The sequence below is a fragment of the Rhinolophus sinicus genome, chromosome X, assembly GCF_036562045.2.
Source record: "Rhinolophus sinicus isolate RSC01 chromosome X, ASM3656204v1, whole genome shotgun sequence".
NCBI lineage: Eukaryota > Metazoa > Chordata > Mammalia > Chiroptera > Rhinolophidae > Rhinolophus > Rhinolophus sinicus.
Window position 1 is genome coordinate 44,585,939 of NC_133768.1, and position 16,084 is coordinate 44,602,022.

The 16,084-nt window shown below is 44.2% G+C and overlaps 1 protein-coding gene across 1 annotated transcript in view; it reads right to left on the reverse strand.

Annotated features, from left to right (window-relative positions):
• Positions 1–1,911: 1,911 nt before the first annotated feature.
• The window catches only part of MSN (moesin), a 66,568-nt gene continuing 52,395 nt past the window's right edge, over positions 1,912–16,084 (reverse strand). The window contains exons 4-13 of the mRNA XM_019717510.2: positions 15,457–15,731; positions 14,019–14,102; positions 13,210–13,356; positions 12,069–12,165; positions 10,199–10,362; positions 7,013–7,143; positions 6,596–6,756; positions 5,227–5,319; positions 4,646–4,870; positions 1,912–4,101 (exon numbers count right to left, since the gene is read on the reverse strand). Coding sequence (XP_019573069.1) covers positions 3,937–4,101; positions 4,646–4,870; positions 5,227–5,319; positions 6,596–6,756; positions 7,013–7,143; positions 10,199–10,362; positions 12,069–12,165; positions 13,210–13,356; positions 14,019–14,102; positions 15,457–15,731 — 1,542 coding nt within the window. The 3' untranslated portion in view covers positions 1,912–3,936. The remainder of the gene's footprint in view (positions 4,102–4,645; positions 4,871–5,226; positions 5,320–6,595; positions 6,757–7,012; positions 7,144–10,198; positions 10,363–12,068; positions 12,166–13,209; positions 13,357–14,018; positions 14,103–15,456; positions 15,732–16,084) is intronic.

Consider the following 16,084-nt stretch of genomic DNA (forward strand, 5'->3'; position numbering starts at 1 on the left):
AAATGCCCATCGGTAGATGACTGGATTAAGAAACTGTGGCACATTTATACAATGGAGTATTATGCAGCCATAAAGAAGAAAGAAATCTTACCATTTGCAACAACATGGATGGACCTAGAGAACATTATGTTAAGTGAAATAAGTCAGACAGAGAAAGACAAATACCATATGATCTCACTTATATGCGGAATCTAAAGAAAAGAATAAGTGAATGAACTAATCAGAAACTGTTTTGGAGACATAGAGGAAAAACTGAGGGTTGCTAGATGGGTGGGGGGGTGGGGATAAGGGGGAAGGTGAGGGGTTTAGAAAATAGTCGGTAACCACAAAATGGCCATAGGGTTTTGAAAATTAATTTGGGGAACGTAATCAATAAAGATTTTGTAGGGTATCTGATGGACACGTGTCCCATTTGGGAGACCACCTCAGGGATGATGTAGATGCCTGATCTCTGCACTGTACACCTGAAGCTGAACAATAATGAATGCCAACTAAAATGATATATATATACACGTATATATACGTATATATACGTATATATACGTATATATATGTATATATACGTATATGTTTACAGGAAGCGGAGTGCAGCATTAGGAATAGAGACAGTTGAAATGTAATGGCTCTGTGCGATGTCAGAGGGATAGTGGATGGGGAGAGGGGGGTTCACACAGTGTGAGGGATATAAATGATAAACGTCTAAGTATTGCTTTGTCTTGTGCACTTGAAACTAATAAAATTAAAAAAAAAATACTATCCTGATGCCTGTGTCCCAATACTAAATATTGTTAATTTGATCTTAAGATGTGATCTGGACTTTGAAATCTTAAAATTCTAATGTGAAGACATGTTTGGGAGCCTCAAATGGTTGTTGTAAGAATTTAATGCTCACGGAATACATATTGTGTTTCCCCAAAAATAAGACCTAGCTGGACCATCAGCTCTAATGAATCTTTTGGAGCAAAAATTAATATAAGACCTGGTATATTATATTACATTATGTTAGTTATATTATATTATATTATATTATATTATATTATATTATATTATATTATATTATATTATATTATATTGTTATATCATATTAAAGACCTGGTCTTATATTATAGCAAAATAAGACCAAGTTTTATATTAATTTTTGGTCCAAAAGATGCATTAGAACTGATTGTCTGGCTAGGTCTTATTTTCGGGGAAACGCAGTAACTTACTTTACTTTGCAAATACTGGCTCACCAAGAAGGGAGGTAGTGAGAGGGTGTGCCAGGATCAAAATAGCCTGGAAAGCTTATCTGTTTCCTCATTTGTAAAATTGGGATAACTATATCTAGCCTACAAAATTGACATGTTTTATAACCCATAAATTCTGCCCAAAAGCTTTTGTACATACATACAATCTCCAGTCTCACTTTACAGTCCACTTTCCACTGCCTTTTTCAACGGGATTAAGATAATTTAGCTGACCTTCACTGGCACTACAGTAAATGACTGTAGTTAAGGAGGTGGGCAAGCCTGGAGGACTTCCTGACAAGGAGGCAGCACAGGGCCTGACCACCTCAGGAGAAGTCCAGAGATACAAATCACCCCTCGCAATGAGCTCCAAAGCCCCGATGTCATTCGACCCCAGGAGCATCACATGGTCAATGCAGGGCCCACCTACAGTAGAAAAGTTGGTCTGGAGCCATGGAAAGGGGATAGACTATTAAGTCAGACAGTCCCATGCCGTTGGACAGTTATTCTACTTTTGCGAGTCCATTCCCTCCTCTATAAAATGAGGATAATCATATCCACTCCCCAAAGGACTGAAGTGAGAATGAAATGAAACTAGGGATAGGAAGGTTGTCTATAGAGTGAAAATTACAGTGAAGTATCTTACAGCTACCCACTGATGCCACAAAGAAACATTGAGTCACAGTGAAGTTTTCCTAAATTTTATTGGCACTGAAATAGAACATAGAGCATGACTCCCTCCAAAAAAACAATTTTTAAACTCCAAAAAAATACACACAGAAAAAACCTGAATACAAAATCTAACATTTCTCCCCAGCCTCCCTGGGGATGGGTTACTGCTTTTAAGGCAGCTAGATTGTCCCAAAATTCCAGGTTTGAATTTAGCCAATATAGGGCATATCGCCAAGGGAGTGTCAATATAATTCACAGCAATGCACATAAAACTCCCCAAGGTCAGGTGGGGTGGGGGAGAGGATGGAGGGATCGAAGCCATGGGCTCTGGGCTAGGGGCACTGCATGCAGGGTCAGTATAGCCCCTTCGGGACTGAACTCTGGGGAGAAGGCGAAAAAGGAATAATAAAACGAAATGCCAAGTACTTTAAAAATGGATTGTATGACCTATAGTGACAAGTGACATCACTAATACTGAAAGCTTCTTACATTAATGTTTCTGGCAAAATACTCTTTTATAATATAGTATATGCTTCCCGGGTATAGGAGTAGTAAGGCAATTAGGCCGAAATGATTCTGCCCCAAGACTAATATTTTCTAAGGGTGCATTAGCAAGAACTGCAGAAATCAATATTGAGTTAGATGCCACTAGAATATATAATACTGGTAGGAAAAAAAAGAGCACACATGCAACAGAAAGGAAGAGGTTGCTCCTAGGTTGAGAGCAAGGGGTGGGGCTGTGGAAGGGACCAGGCCAGAGCCCCCAACAGTTCTCTGGTTTATAGCTCCAAGGGACCGCACAGCTAGTGGCAAGACCTGGGTTAGAGGCTTGTCAAACAGAGGCAAGGCCCAGTCACCACCTTGCAGGGGAACAATGGGAAGGGGCTATTAGGGAGTCAAGTAAACTGTGGGATTCAGGCCATGGGCTTTTCTCACTATACTCAGCTTCTTGTATTCATTCACCAATTGGCCAACTGGCATCCATCTCCAGGGTTCATCATACCAAGGCCTGGAAGGCCCTGAAGCAGGAGCTGTGGCCCAAGTATCTGTGATGGGAGAAATGACCTGTGACCCCTGACAAGGAAAATACTGAAACCAGGTGTGAACATTTCCTCCCTCTGGCAAGAGTCCTGGATGAGGCCGGGTGGAGTTTTGGGTAACCATACCTACTGTTGTAGCAGGAGGGTATTCCAGGATTGAAATGGGGAGGGGCAAATTCCAAGAAGTGAGGAGGAACCCAGAATAATCAGGGATACTTCTGCCCATAGAGTTCACTTGAAATAGCCCTAAGTTCCCATAAGGCATTGAGGAAGGATCTACTATACACATCCTTGCCTGAATAGAAGGGAGAATGGCCTTCTAAGATGTTGGTGAAGCCTCTTGAAGGCACTGTCTCCCCATCTCCTGGGGAGAAACTGAGTCCCCGAAGTCGGGAACAAGGCTTATTGGGACTGAGTTGTTAACAGGCCCAATCTGGGAGGTAGAGAGAATGACTGAATATCTTTTTAGCCTCTAATCATTACAAAGCCTAAATAACTCTAGAAGGAATGGGCATTGGGAGGCCTAATCCTAGGTCAGTTGACATCCTAGAGCACGTAGCCAGGACCCTGCCTCTTTCCCTAAACCCTGTGATGCTCCAATTCTTCAAATCACAAGACCTTGAAGAGGAAGGCAGTGGTGGGGGCTGGTTTTCAACCTACTTCACACTTGACTCCTGCAGAACAACCGTAAATGTGGGGATGTTTCCCAAATCAAGTGAGAAGTGCCTCTGAGCTGGGAAGTGGTCTTTTCTAGCAAACTAGATTGAATGGGACAGAGAGGGAAGAGAGTCCCATTGGCACCAAAGTGAGCCATTTTTTGCCCAGGGAATTGAGTGAGGGCTGAGGGGCTAGGTTTGGTCCCACGGTTACACTGAACACTTGGCATGACTCCAGGGCTGCTCTAGTTAGTGGCTTCAGCACAGTGTGAGTTAGGCAAGAGTATAGGAGTATGGGGGCAAGGAAGAAGGGAGGAGGAGTCCCTAGAAGCTGGGTGCCCATTACATGGACTCAAACTCATCGATGCGCTGCTTGGTGTTGCCCTGCCGGATCTGGCGCAGGGTCTTGTATTTGTCTCGGCCCAGTCGCATGTTCTCAGCATGGATCATGTCATTGGCAGTCTTCTTGGACTCATCGCGGGCATTGGCTAGCTCTGAAGTAAGGGCCTGTGGGGGTGCAAGGGGATGAGGGGTTAATGGCTTCCTCTCATTTTACCTCCCCCTATTTAAACAGTTTTTCCCTTCTCTACTTCTCACTCCTTTCTCTCTCTCTCTCCCTCTTTGTACACACACACACACACACACACACACACACACACACACACACATTTTGAGAGCCTTTTGCAGCCCTATTAGGACTGCAGTGGGGCAAGAATAAAACAAAACACAAACTTAGGGGACCAACTGATAACAAATACTCTCTGACAGTAGAACAATGTACCAAAGATTCAGGTAGGGATTGTGTCAGCTACATACTTCTGAATATAAGAGGTAAATGGAGTTATGGTGGAGGACGGGGCAAAAAAAAGGAAGAGGTGGCTCAGGATCTGATTAGTAAGTAAAGGGTGTCCATTGTTAAAGTTCTCATTTGAAAGGCTCCCATACTGAGACAGGTTCCTCCAACCTATCTTCCCATGATGATCGAGGAAAGACCCTGGGCTACTAAGTCAATGCACATGGTCTCCCTGACCCTTTGGCCCTGCCTCAATACCTTCAGGTGCTTCTGCACACGCTCATTCTTCTCCGCTTCAGTGGTACGGTCCTCCTCACTGCGGTCCTTGGCCATGGCGTCAGCTCTCAGGTCAGCGCTGGCCTCTGCTCCATTCTCGTCCTGCTCATCCTGCTCATTTTCAGCAGGCTCTGCCACATGAGGAGTACTCATGGCAGTCTTCAGCTCGGCACGAGTCTTCTCCAAGTCTTCTTGTACCATCTGAGCCTATCCAGTAACAGAAGGAGACAAGGACCAGCAGTCAGAACAAACTAACTCGCAGCATCATGTGTGTGCCTAGAACAGCCCAGCAGGATGCAGGCACCAGGTAGGCCAAATCATTTTGTCTGCCTGATCCTAAGTTTCCTTAGCTATACAATAGGAACAATTCTACCAATTTCCCCGGAGTACTGGAGAATTCTTCAAAGTTATCTGACAAAGCCTTGAGCTCCTTCTCCCATGATGCTTTCTGTCAAGGGAGGATGGAAAGGGGAAGGAACCCAAGCTTAAGAAATATAAGGAACTGGAACCTATGCATGTGGTACCCTTTCCCTCAATGCTCTCCTCTGGGCACTGTGTCTTACCTTCTGCTGCCATTCTACAGCCTCACTCTCTTTCTTCTGTCGGGCCATCTCTAGCTGGGAGATCCGAGCTGTCAACTCTGCCATTTCGAAGGCCTATGGATAAATTGGAAGCTTGTGAGAGCTGGGCCTTCTGGTCTTCCGGACCCAGGTGTCTTCAACCTCAGTTCCCCTGGGGAACCAAGAGGGAACCGCTGCTCCACTTGCTTGCTGCCCTGGAGGGTGTTTTTACCACACCTCCTCCAGGAAGCCTGGAGGACCACTCCCATTCTCAGATCTACTATCATACCCTATTAACTCCAAACCATTTCCTTATAAGTCAGAGCTTGCCACCTAGACCACAGACATCCGGAAGACAAATAGCCATGTCCTCTGTCTCTTCCTCACCTCTCCCACCACCCTCCCTTTATTTCCCTTCCTTACCCACCCCCTCAGTATTACCCACTGAACAGTGTACAGTTAGGGCTTTAGAGATCACTGTGTCACTGCCTGAAGTAGCAGACACTTCCCTGTTATGCTAGAATGCTCATGGCTCCACTAAGACTCTTCCCAGGACAAGTATAGGAAAGACACTCAAGTGTCACAGGGTGATCTGAACAAGGAGAAAAAACTTGTGCACACCCTCACACCTGGGGCAAATCTCCCAGAGGAAGCTTTTCCCTGAGAATTAGGTCTTAGTTCTCTGCACTCCCACTGCAAGCAGTGTGGGGAGAGCATTATGTCAAGAATTTTGGGCCACAGATTCTTCACTTCTGAGTCACAGAACCCTTGGAAATTATGAGGAAAAGTATGGATGCTCAACCTCCTCCCCTGAAAAAGGATAGGCATGTAGTTTTATGTACGATTTTAGGGAGCAAACCCTTCAAAAAGAGGCACAATGGGTTCTCATCCTTACTCAGCCACAACTGTGTGACTTTTGGCAAGTCTTTAAACCTCTCTGAGTGCTAATTTCCTTATCTGGGTATATAACACCATATAAATTAATCCCACTGGGTTATTTGGGAGAGGAAATAAGAAAGTAAGGAAAAGGGAAAAGTTGCTAACATAGTTTGTAACACACAGTAGGCAGCCAATCAAGTGTGAATCCCTTCACTTCTTTCTTCCCTCCCTTTCCTTTGTAAGTCATCAGCTCATATCCTTAAAAGCTAAGAAAATAAAATAAAAGTAAGGGTTAGGGAAGACTGTATGCAAAGGTTTCTGGGCCAAAGCAGTGACTTCTCTGCTTGTTTCTGAATGAACTATCTGCTGGAGGCCTGTAGAGTGGTACCCTGCTGGAAAAAGCAAGCCCTGCAGGCAGAGGTAACTATGAATAGATAAGCAGAAAGGGGAGAAAACTCAGGTTCCACAACCCCAGTCCATTTTGTAGCTTTACCAGCTGTTCCTGGGTCTTTTTCTGGTCCTGAGAGGCCTGCAGCAGAGCTTCCTTGGCCTCTTCAGCTTCTTTACGCTCTTTGGCCAGTTTTTCAGCCTCACTTTGGGCACGCTTCCGCTCCTGTTCAAGTTCCAGAGCCCTACGGGTCTGTTCTTCCAGTTCTGGGAAAAGGAGGTAAGGAAAAGGAGATGAAGAGCACAGAGATGAAGAAGAGACACCTAGCTTCCTTCCTGGAAGTGTTTCACCACAGGACACAGCAGGCAGAAAGCTCTAGACTCTTCTTCTTGCCCCATCCTTCATCTATTCTGTAGCCACATCTGGATTATGCAGCCTGAGTCTGAAGCTCAGGCAGAAGGGTCTCCAGCTCAGAGTCAGGCTATGGAAAAACCTAGACTCCAAGTTGACTCCAAGCCTCACCTTGCTGAGCCTTCTTAGTCTGTTCCTCAATCTGCTTCAGCTTCTCCATTAGTTCCTCCTTCTCCCGTTCAATCTTCTCCTTCTCCTTTTCTGCCATCTCACGCTTCTTCTTCTCATTTTCCAGCAGAGCACTAGAAAAGGAGGGGGAGAAAGACAGATGAAGCAGGATAGCAAGGCCACATGGAAGGCTCCCTGGCCCTAGACCCTCAGCCCCCACCCATATAACACACCCAGGGCTTGTGAATTGGGACTATTCTACCTTATCTCAACACCGTTGTCCTCAAACCATAGCCCCACATGGGCTAGTGTGCTCAACGCCCTGCCAGTTTGTCCCAGTCAGGAGATCCAACGTGGACTTCCAGTTCTACGACTAACCAGTGGGTAACCAGTGGATGACCTTAGCTATGTCACTTCTTTGTGCTTGTTCTCAGTACTTCTTCTGTAAAATGGCCAATAAGTCCTGCTTTGGTAACCTCGTGGAGTTATAAGGAGACAAGTTTTGGCTCTGTGCTGGGATACTGTGCTTCAAATCTGGTGATCTCTATAGCTAGGGAATGGGTCCTCAGGTCTAACTCTGCTAGCCCTCTGAAGCCCAACTCTAGGCTCCTTTTCCCCAGAGTTTGTTGTTAATCTAGAATAAGTATTTTTTTCTTGCCCCAGCACCTCTTCCAGGAGACCTTTTCTCCCTCGATTAGATGTCTTTTCTCTCTCTGAGCCCTCAGAATTCTTGATCTATCCTTTTCCCCATCCTTCCTCCCTGTTATTTTTCTCCATAGCACTTCTTACTGTGAAAATTAATAAACAGAAATCTTATTTATAACAAACAAAAACTCATAGACACAGACAACAGTTTTAGTGGTTACTAGAGGGAAAGGGGGGAGGGAGGAGGTAGAAAAGGGTAAAGGAGGTCAAATATGTGGTAATGGAAGAACTGACATTGGGTGGTGAACACACACAGCAATATACAGATAATATATTATAGAATTGTACACTTGAAACCTGTAATTTTATTAACCAACGTAACCCCAATAAATTTAATTAAAAAAACTGAGTCGGGAGGCTAGAAGAGAACTCTCACTCATGTGTCATTCAACGCACACTACTGACCCCAACAGGAAGAGACATACCTTGCATCTCCAACAGGAAGTGATACTACTTTACTACCTCAGGGGAAAGAAGAAAAGATTCCTCCTTGCTCGGTAACAGCTCAGCCAATTGGAGACCACCATAACTCAGCCAATGAAAACTCATTATACTTCAAACTTTCAGTTTCCTCCAATGGACTCTTTGTTTACAACAGGCCCTCCCAAGTCCATAAAAGAGCATCACTCGTCTTTGTTTCTGGGGACTTGAGTGTGCTTCGCCACTAGACTATATTTCCCAAATTGCGATTTTTTCTTGTTCCCAAATAAACCTTTTGCTGGAGAAATATCTGGCTGTCTATTTAAGGTCAACTGTATGCTTTTCTTATTTGTTCTGTCTGTCTCTTCCCACTAAACGACAGCTTCATGAGAGTAGAGATTTTTGTCTGATTTTTCACTGCTCAATAAGCATTTATTGAGTGAATGAATGACACCACATTTTTACCTTGAACAATTAGATATATAGGGCTTTTCCTCTTTCTCCTATTAAACTGTGAGGTCCTTGAGGGCAGATTCCTACCAGATCCAGCTCTAGAAACTGACGCCAATCTCAGTATATTTTATTTTTTTTTGAATAAACGTGAATCTTGGTGTCTAACCTCTCAAACATGGTGTCATTTTCCACCCTACTAGATTAGAAGCCTCCTGAAGTTTCAAACTCTTTATGACATGCATGAGAATCACCTGGGATCTTATTTTCTAAATAACTTATTGAGGGGAAATTCACATAATATGAAATTAACCATTTTAAAGTAAACAATTCAGTGGAATTTAGCACATTCACAATGCTGTGTAACTACCACCTCTGTCTAGTTCTAAAATATTTTCATCACTTCAAAGTAAAACCCCATACCCATTAAGCAGTTTCTTCCCATCTCCTCTCCCCCAGCACCTGACAACCACCAAACTGCATTCTGTCTCTATAGATTTAACTATTCTGGATATTTCATATAAATGGAATCATACAATATGTGACCTCTTGTATCTGGTTTCTTTCACTTATCATAATGTTTTAGAGGTTCATCCACACTGTAATATGTATCAGTACTTCATGTCTTTATATGGTTGAATAATATTCCATTATATGGATACATAATTTATCCATTCATCCATTGATGGACATTTGGGCTGTTTCCACCTTTTGGCGATTGTAAATAACACTGCTATGAACACGAGTACATGTACTTGTTTGAACACCTGTTTTCAATTCTTTTGAGTATATACCAAGGAGTGAAATTGTAGGATCATATGGTAATTCTATGTTTAACTTATTGAGGAACCACCAATCTCCTTTTCACAGCAGCTGAACAATTTTACATTCCCACCAGCAATGTATGAGTTCCAATTTCTCCACATCCTGCCAACAGCTGTTATTTTGTTTTTATTTATAATGTACATATTAGTAAGTATGAAGTAATATCTCACTGTAGTTTTGATTTGTATTTCTCTAATGACTAAAGATGTTTTCATGTGCCTGCTGGCCATTTGCATATCTTCTTTGGAAAACTGATTGCCTAGGATTTTAAGATACAAATTATGAATCAATAGGTCTGGGATAGGGTCTTCGACCCTGCCTTTCTAACAAGTTCCCAAGTTGATGCTGATGCTGCTGAGTCTTGCAAGGGCCTCCAATGCATAAGGGCTTTGTAGGGAAAATTCTGGTGGTTCTGCTCAAAAAAAACCCTCTAGTCCAGATTAAATGTGCATGGAACCTTCTGCTACTGCCACCATACTGGGCTGATAGCCTGGAGCAACCCAGAGTCTACCTAGAAGAGCAATGGCATAAGGGTCATGGACAATGGGGAACTATGAAATGCCCCTCCCTCCTATGAGCCTCTGAAATCCTAGGTTTCTGATGCCTGCTTCCTAGAGGGGGTGTAATTGCTGTACATCTCATTCATTCTCATTCTCTCTCTTTCTCTCTATCCTCCCCACCCCCAGCCAGTCCTGGGATGGCTTCATGACCTGCTTTTAGCAGGCTGGGCACATTTGAGAAGCTTCCTTGCCCTGGCCTTGGTCCTCACTCCAGCTCCACAGCACCTACCGCTCCATCTGCTTCTGGTGCTTCTCCTCCCGGGCCTGTGCCTTCATCTGCTGCACCTCGATGGTGTCGGGCTTGCGACGGCGCATGTATAGCTCATGGTTCCCCATGCACAGGGCCAAGATCCGCTTGTTAATCCGCAGCCGTGGAGCATAGAAGACAAAGTCCTGGTGGGAAATCAGTAATCAGAAAAAGTTTGGAAGGACAGATGAAGGCGAGCTTTTGCCTTCTGAAAAGCTAAATCCAAAAGCACTGGAAATATTATTTAACCTAATTTTCTACCACAGATAGGAAGGCTAATTTTCAGAGTGGTGAAGTGACTTGCCCAGGGTCAAACAGCAGGCTAGTGGCAGACCCAGGACTAGAGCCCAGGTTTCTTGACTGAAACCAGTGTTCTTTATACCAAACCACAATTTCTTTCAACCTTTGCGTCCTAAAATACCCTAAATCCAGTTGAAAGACAGAAACTTATTTTATCTGCTAATTAGGGACCTTTCTGGGTCTCTTCAAGGCCCAATAATTCCTGAATAATATGCTGGTGAGTGCAGTATCAGTGGCTGGACTGTTTCTATAATCTTCTAAAAGCATATCTTAGACCCATGCTCTCAAATCCTTTTTGGAATAAATCAAGTTGTAAATACATACAAGAATATATAAATCTCCTGAACATCAATTGTCCTGGCTGTTTTTGCTTTTTAAATAAGCCCTTGATCTCAGCTGGCTTTGTTACTTATCTTTTTCTGATTAAAAGTTGAACACAACAGCAGTAAACACACATGTGTGCATGCACGCGCACATGCACACACAAAAATCCAGTGAATTTGAGTTTGTTACTACAGATACCACTGGACCAAGGTCACCAGCTGATGGGCTAACCACCAAGTCCTCTGCTACTGAACCCAGACTGCTACCATCTGATATAGTTTGGGGTACAACGGAAGGAGCACAAGCTCTAGAGGTCCAATTACCTAGGTATAAATTGCAGCTCTACCACTTTTAGCTGTGTGATCTTAGGCAAATCACTCCATCTCTGTGAACCACAATTTCATCAGTCATAAAACAGGTATGCTACTACCTACTTGACAATGTTGCTGAGGGTTTAAGGAGACAACGTATATAAAGTACCTAGTGGGGAAAGTTCAGGCCTGGAGAAGGATGGTTGAGGCCTCATGAGAAGGGTCTGGCTCAGCATGGCCACTGGCCCTTGTTAAAGATGATGTACATCAGAAGAGGAGACCCTTATCTCAGTTTTCTATCCTACTCCCAGTCACCAGCTTTCCAGTCCTGTCAGCCACAGGCAACTGACTAGGTGAGAAGTGTGGCAGGCATGTGAGAGGAATGACTGGATCTAAAGCACATTCTTGTTCTTGGGTTGCTCTGGAGAGAAGTCTTGAGAGGACAGCAGCAAAGTTATACCAAAAAGCAAGATTGGAGGATCTTCTTTGGATCTGGACTTCTGGCTCTGTCCTTTCTCCACAGTTAAAGATAACTCAAGCATATGAACAGTTTCCACTTTCTGGGAACTTAAAAAAGACAAGATAGGTGCACTCTCTGTTTCTACCCCAGAGCCTCAGGGGAGCAGAAGATAGTGGCTAAGGGGCAGCACTTAGACTGCCTGTGGCTCTCTCTCATCCATGCTTCTCCTGAGACGTAAGTAGCAGGGTGGCACCAGGCATGGGATGCCTCCTAGCCATTTCTTGGTATCGACATCCCCTTCCATCACCAATCTCCTTTTGTGCCTCCTGCTCCCCTCCACACACACACACACACACAAAAGCCAGAAAAGGGAGAGGAAAATACAATGACCTGTTTGCCCCTAGCATTTTCCAGGCTGGGCAAGTACCTGTCTTAGCCAGGGGCAGGAATCACTTACCGGGGCTTTTTTGTCAATGGGCTTGATGACAAATTTCTTGTCATTGAAAGAGATGTTCCTGATTTCACTCCAAGGGAAACCTATCTTGGGAGTCAGTCTGTAGAAATGGAGACCAAGAACATCAGGACAAGGGTAAAAAAGAAAAACAAGAAGGACATAGACGGTTGGTGCCTTGCCCTACCCACCACCAACTTCTCCTTTAAGGAGGTAGATTCAGTGCCACTCAGCCAGTGTCATCACGTGCCACCAGGTTAGTGGCCAGCATTGAGGGTGCACAACGGACCTCCTGATACCACAACCAACACATTACTCCTTGCCCCAACCTCTGAGGTTCGTTTTATTATATTTTTTTGTTGTGGCATGGTCCTTATAATAATCTGTCACAGAATCCCCAGCCGTATTTAACTGGGCTCTTCCACCTACTAAGATTGTAAAAGTGGAGGAGAAGGTAAATGATAAGCCCAAGATTCAGAAGTTACATGGGACAATAATTTAATGATCTCCAGCCTCACCAAGAGCAGACCAAGGTGGGTGAAAATAAGCAAGTGAGATAAGGTAGCAAGAGGGATTGTAGGCCAAATGGCACTTAATCATCATATAGGAGAGGGATTAATTACAAATCCTGAAAAAGTAGGTTCTAGGCCAATGCTGTCCAACAGAAATATAATGAGAGCCACACATGTAATTTAAAATTTTCTAGTAGCCACATGAAAGTAAATAAAAGGAAATAGGTGGAATTAATTGTTATAACAGTTCATTTAACCCAGTATATCCAAATACTAGCATTTACACATGTAAATCAATATTTCAAAAAAATATTAACAAGATATTTTACATTGTTTTTCACACTAAGTCTTCAAAGTCTGATGTATAGTTCATACTTACAGCACATCTCAATTCAGAGTAGCCACATTTCGAGTGCTCAATAGCCACCTGTAGCCAGTGCTACCATAGTGAATAGGTGTAAGTCTAGTCAATGCAAGATTTAGAGGCCTGAGGGAGGTAGTACAATTACCTGGGCTGGTTTAAACTAGGTAGCAAAAGAACTACCCAGGTGGGACCGAGGAGGTACAGTCCTACTCTGTGGTGAGCCATAAGCGTAAGAGTGGTCCAAATAAACTAAGAGAGCTCTGAGCTATACCTGTCATTCTGCTCATAGATGTTGAGGCCCAGGGCATCCACCCCCAGCCACAGCTCTGAGCCTTTCTTGTTCTTGATGCTGAAGTAATTCACACCATACATCTCCAGGTCCTGAGCAATCTTCAGATACTCCAGGACAGCATCTTCCCTAAACAACAGAGTGGGAGTTGTGGTCGGTTATACAGGAGAGCCTGTGAATCAGACCTAGGGAGATTAAAAAGCCTATCTGCTCTGCACTTCTGAAAAGTATCTTGCCATTAGGGGTGGGAAAGGGGATGGAAGGTAAATGGATGATGGTGAACATAGTACAACATGGAGTCTGAGGTCTGAAGTTCCCAAGGGTAATAAGGGTGGTCTGACCCCTGTTGGCCTCTAGCATGTTAGCTACCATAGAAGCCTTATACAGACATGTTCTTAGCAGAGCCCAGACAGGGTGGTGATGGCAAAACAACAAGACTTGTTCCTCAACTAGACAGCCCCCAAATGGTATGCCATGTTTAGAGAGCTCATTCCCTGTTTCTTTCTTGGGGAGGAGTCCCTGGTAGCCCAGAAGCTCCCTAGGGATCCTGAGGGCCCCTCCATTTCTTTATGGTCAAAACTGCTTGGGCTATCAGTTGTCATTGTTCACAAAAATATAGCTTTTATAATGGTTCTGATTAGCCTCTATCTCGAAATTCTCCTCTACATTGCATTCCTGTCTCTCTCTCTCTCCTACATCCTCCAGTGTTCCTAGTCCTCTGTCTTTTATCTCCCTAGAACCAACTGCCCTGCAAGGGCAGTGGAGGTCCACAGTTCCTAGGACAGGCTTACCTGAGCATGCCCCGGTGCTCCTCATGCCACACCTGGATCCGCTCCTCCCACTGGTCCTTGTTGAGTTTGTGCTGCTCCAAGACCCTGAAAAGACAGTGGGTAGTAAGTAGCTTAAAGCACAAAGCCCAAATTGCAGGGGTTAAGGAATGCCCACTTAGCTCTCTAAGGGGTTGATTTAAAGACATTGTGGAATCAGCCCACTGAGGTCACACTGAAAGCAGACTGAAATTACAGCTAGAGGTATTACTTAGACATAGGGAACTGCCTGAGAGTTAGGAGAGATACAAGAATGAGTGACCAAGAAAAACAATGGAGACACCTTCCTTTGTACCTTTAACCAGAAAATTTAGTAATGTGCTGTGGTCCCCAAGCAAAACAGTAACATATCAAGAGTCTGTGCTGTCTTGTGGTACTAAAAGTAAAGATGGGCCTCACAGAGGCATGCACACTCTCCCCTAGACCCTTGTGAGACCAACAGTTTGTGTTTGTGAGAATATTGCTCAGGGATGAGATTACAGCCTGTGGCTATAAAACAGAGAACTGAGCCCAAATGGCTTTGGTAGAAACTAATAGGCTCAACTTCTCAGATCTGTTAGATCATAAATAAGACTTGTTTCACATATACCATCACAGACATCATGGCAGCAACTCAGGTGGAGTCCCAGGGCATAACCACTATCCCTAATACCTTTAGGGATGAGTTGTGTATATGCCACAGCTCCAATGGGACTGAGACTCCCAGGATGAAGGAAGCCTATGAAAATGGCCATTGGATGCAGTGAGAAAAAACCCTGGATTAAAAAATCAAGAGACAAGAGTTCCAGGTTTGGCTATGCCTCAAATGAACTGTGGGATATCGGGCCAAGTCAGAGAGAGCACCCCTGCACCTCTATTTCCTTAGCCAGGAGAAAAGGATAATGCCTGCCTTATTCATTTTGTGTGTTGTTGAGGTGCTAAAACAAAAAAAAATGAGTGTTTGAGAGTGTTCAAAGTTTACAAAAGCAGAAGTTCTGTATACTGGTGATCAATATTAAAAGACTGTTTGAGCTCCCCATGTCCCTGGCTTACATATTTCTCTCTCTCCTCTGTGAATCTCTGAAGTAAAAAGTCTAAATCAGTGAAAAGGATTGAGAAAATTGGAACCAGGGAGGAGGGGGAAAAAATCAATCCATCTGTGGTTTTCTATATAAGAACCTCTGTCTAGGGTAACGAAGTTCTACAATCAGGCAAAGAGGGGGGGGGAGCTTTTTTATTTTGATAGCCCGGGAAACAACAGGGTGCCATATGCAAATGTGTCTCTCTGACTAGCATAACATCATGGTCTTTAGCTAGACCCCAGTGGGGAGGAACAGATCTGGCAGCCCCTTTGTAACAGGAATTGGACAGCCTTGGGCCACAGCCCCCTCTGGCCAGGGCAGACAGCCAGGCACCACCTCACCTCTGTGGAAGCAACTTGTCCCCCGCCAAGTAGCCAGACTTGTGGACTTCCTTATTGAAGTCGCCATACTTGGACTGGACAGCATAGGAGGCCAGCAGCACGGCAGTCTCAGGTGGGCAGTAAATATCATCATTGAGAATGCCCTCCTTCACTTGCAGGAAGAACAGGCGTTGTGTGATGTCCTGGATCAATTCCTCGGATACATCCTCAGGGTAGAACTTGGCCCGAAACTTGAAGAGCAGGGGGCTTTCCTTCCGCACATCCTGGGCAGTCACCTGGGAGCAGCAAGGGGTTATGAGCTCTCAAAACAAGACTCTGGGGTGGGGGAGTGGCTGTAGGGTGGGGAGAAGACACTGAAAGGTCATCAATTTGGATAACCCCAAAAAGCTGGGTGGCAACTCTCCTGGTAATTTAGAAAAGAGACACATTACTTTCATTGGGGACCCAATCCAAATTGCTTTCTGTTGGGGATTTCTACCTGAAATAAAGATTGTCATAAGCCCCCATGCCACCATTATCTGACAATATATACAACTGCCCGCAAATTCTAATGGGAGGCTTAAGAAATCTCTTCTTTTAAGGCTCCCCCAACTTCATAAATTAGCAAAGTAAAGACCAGGATGTGTGA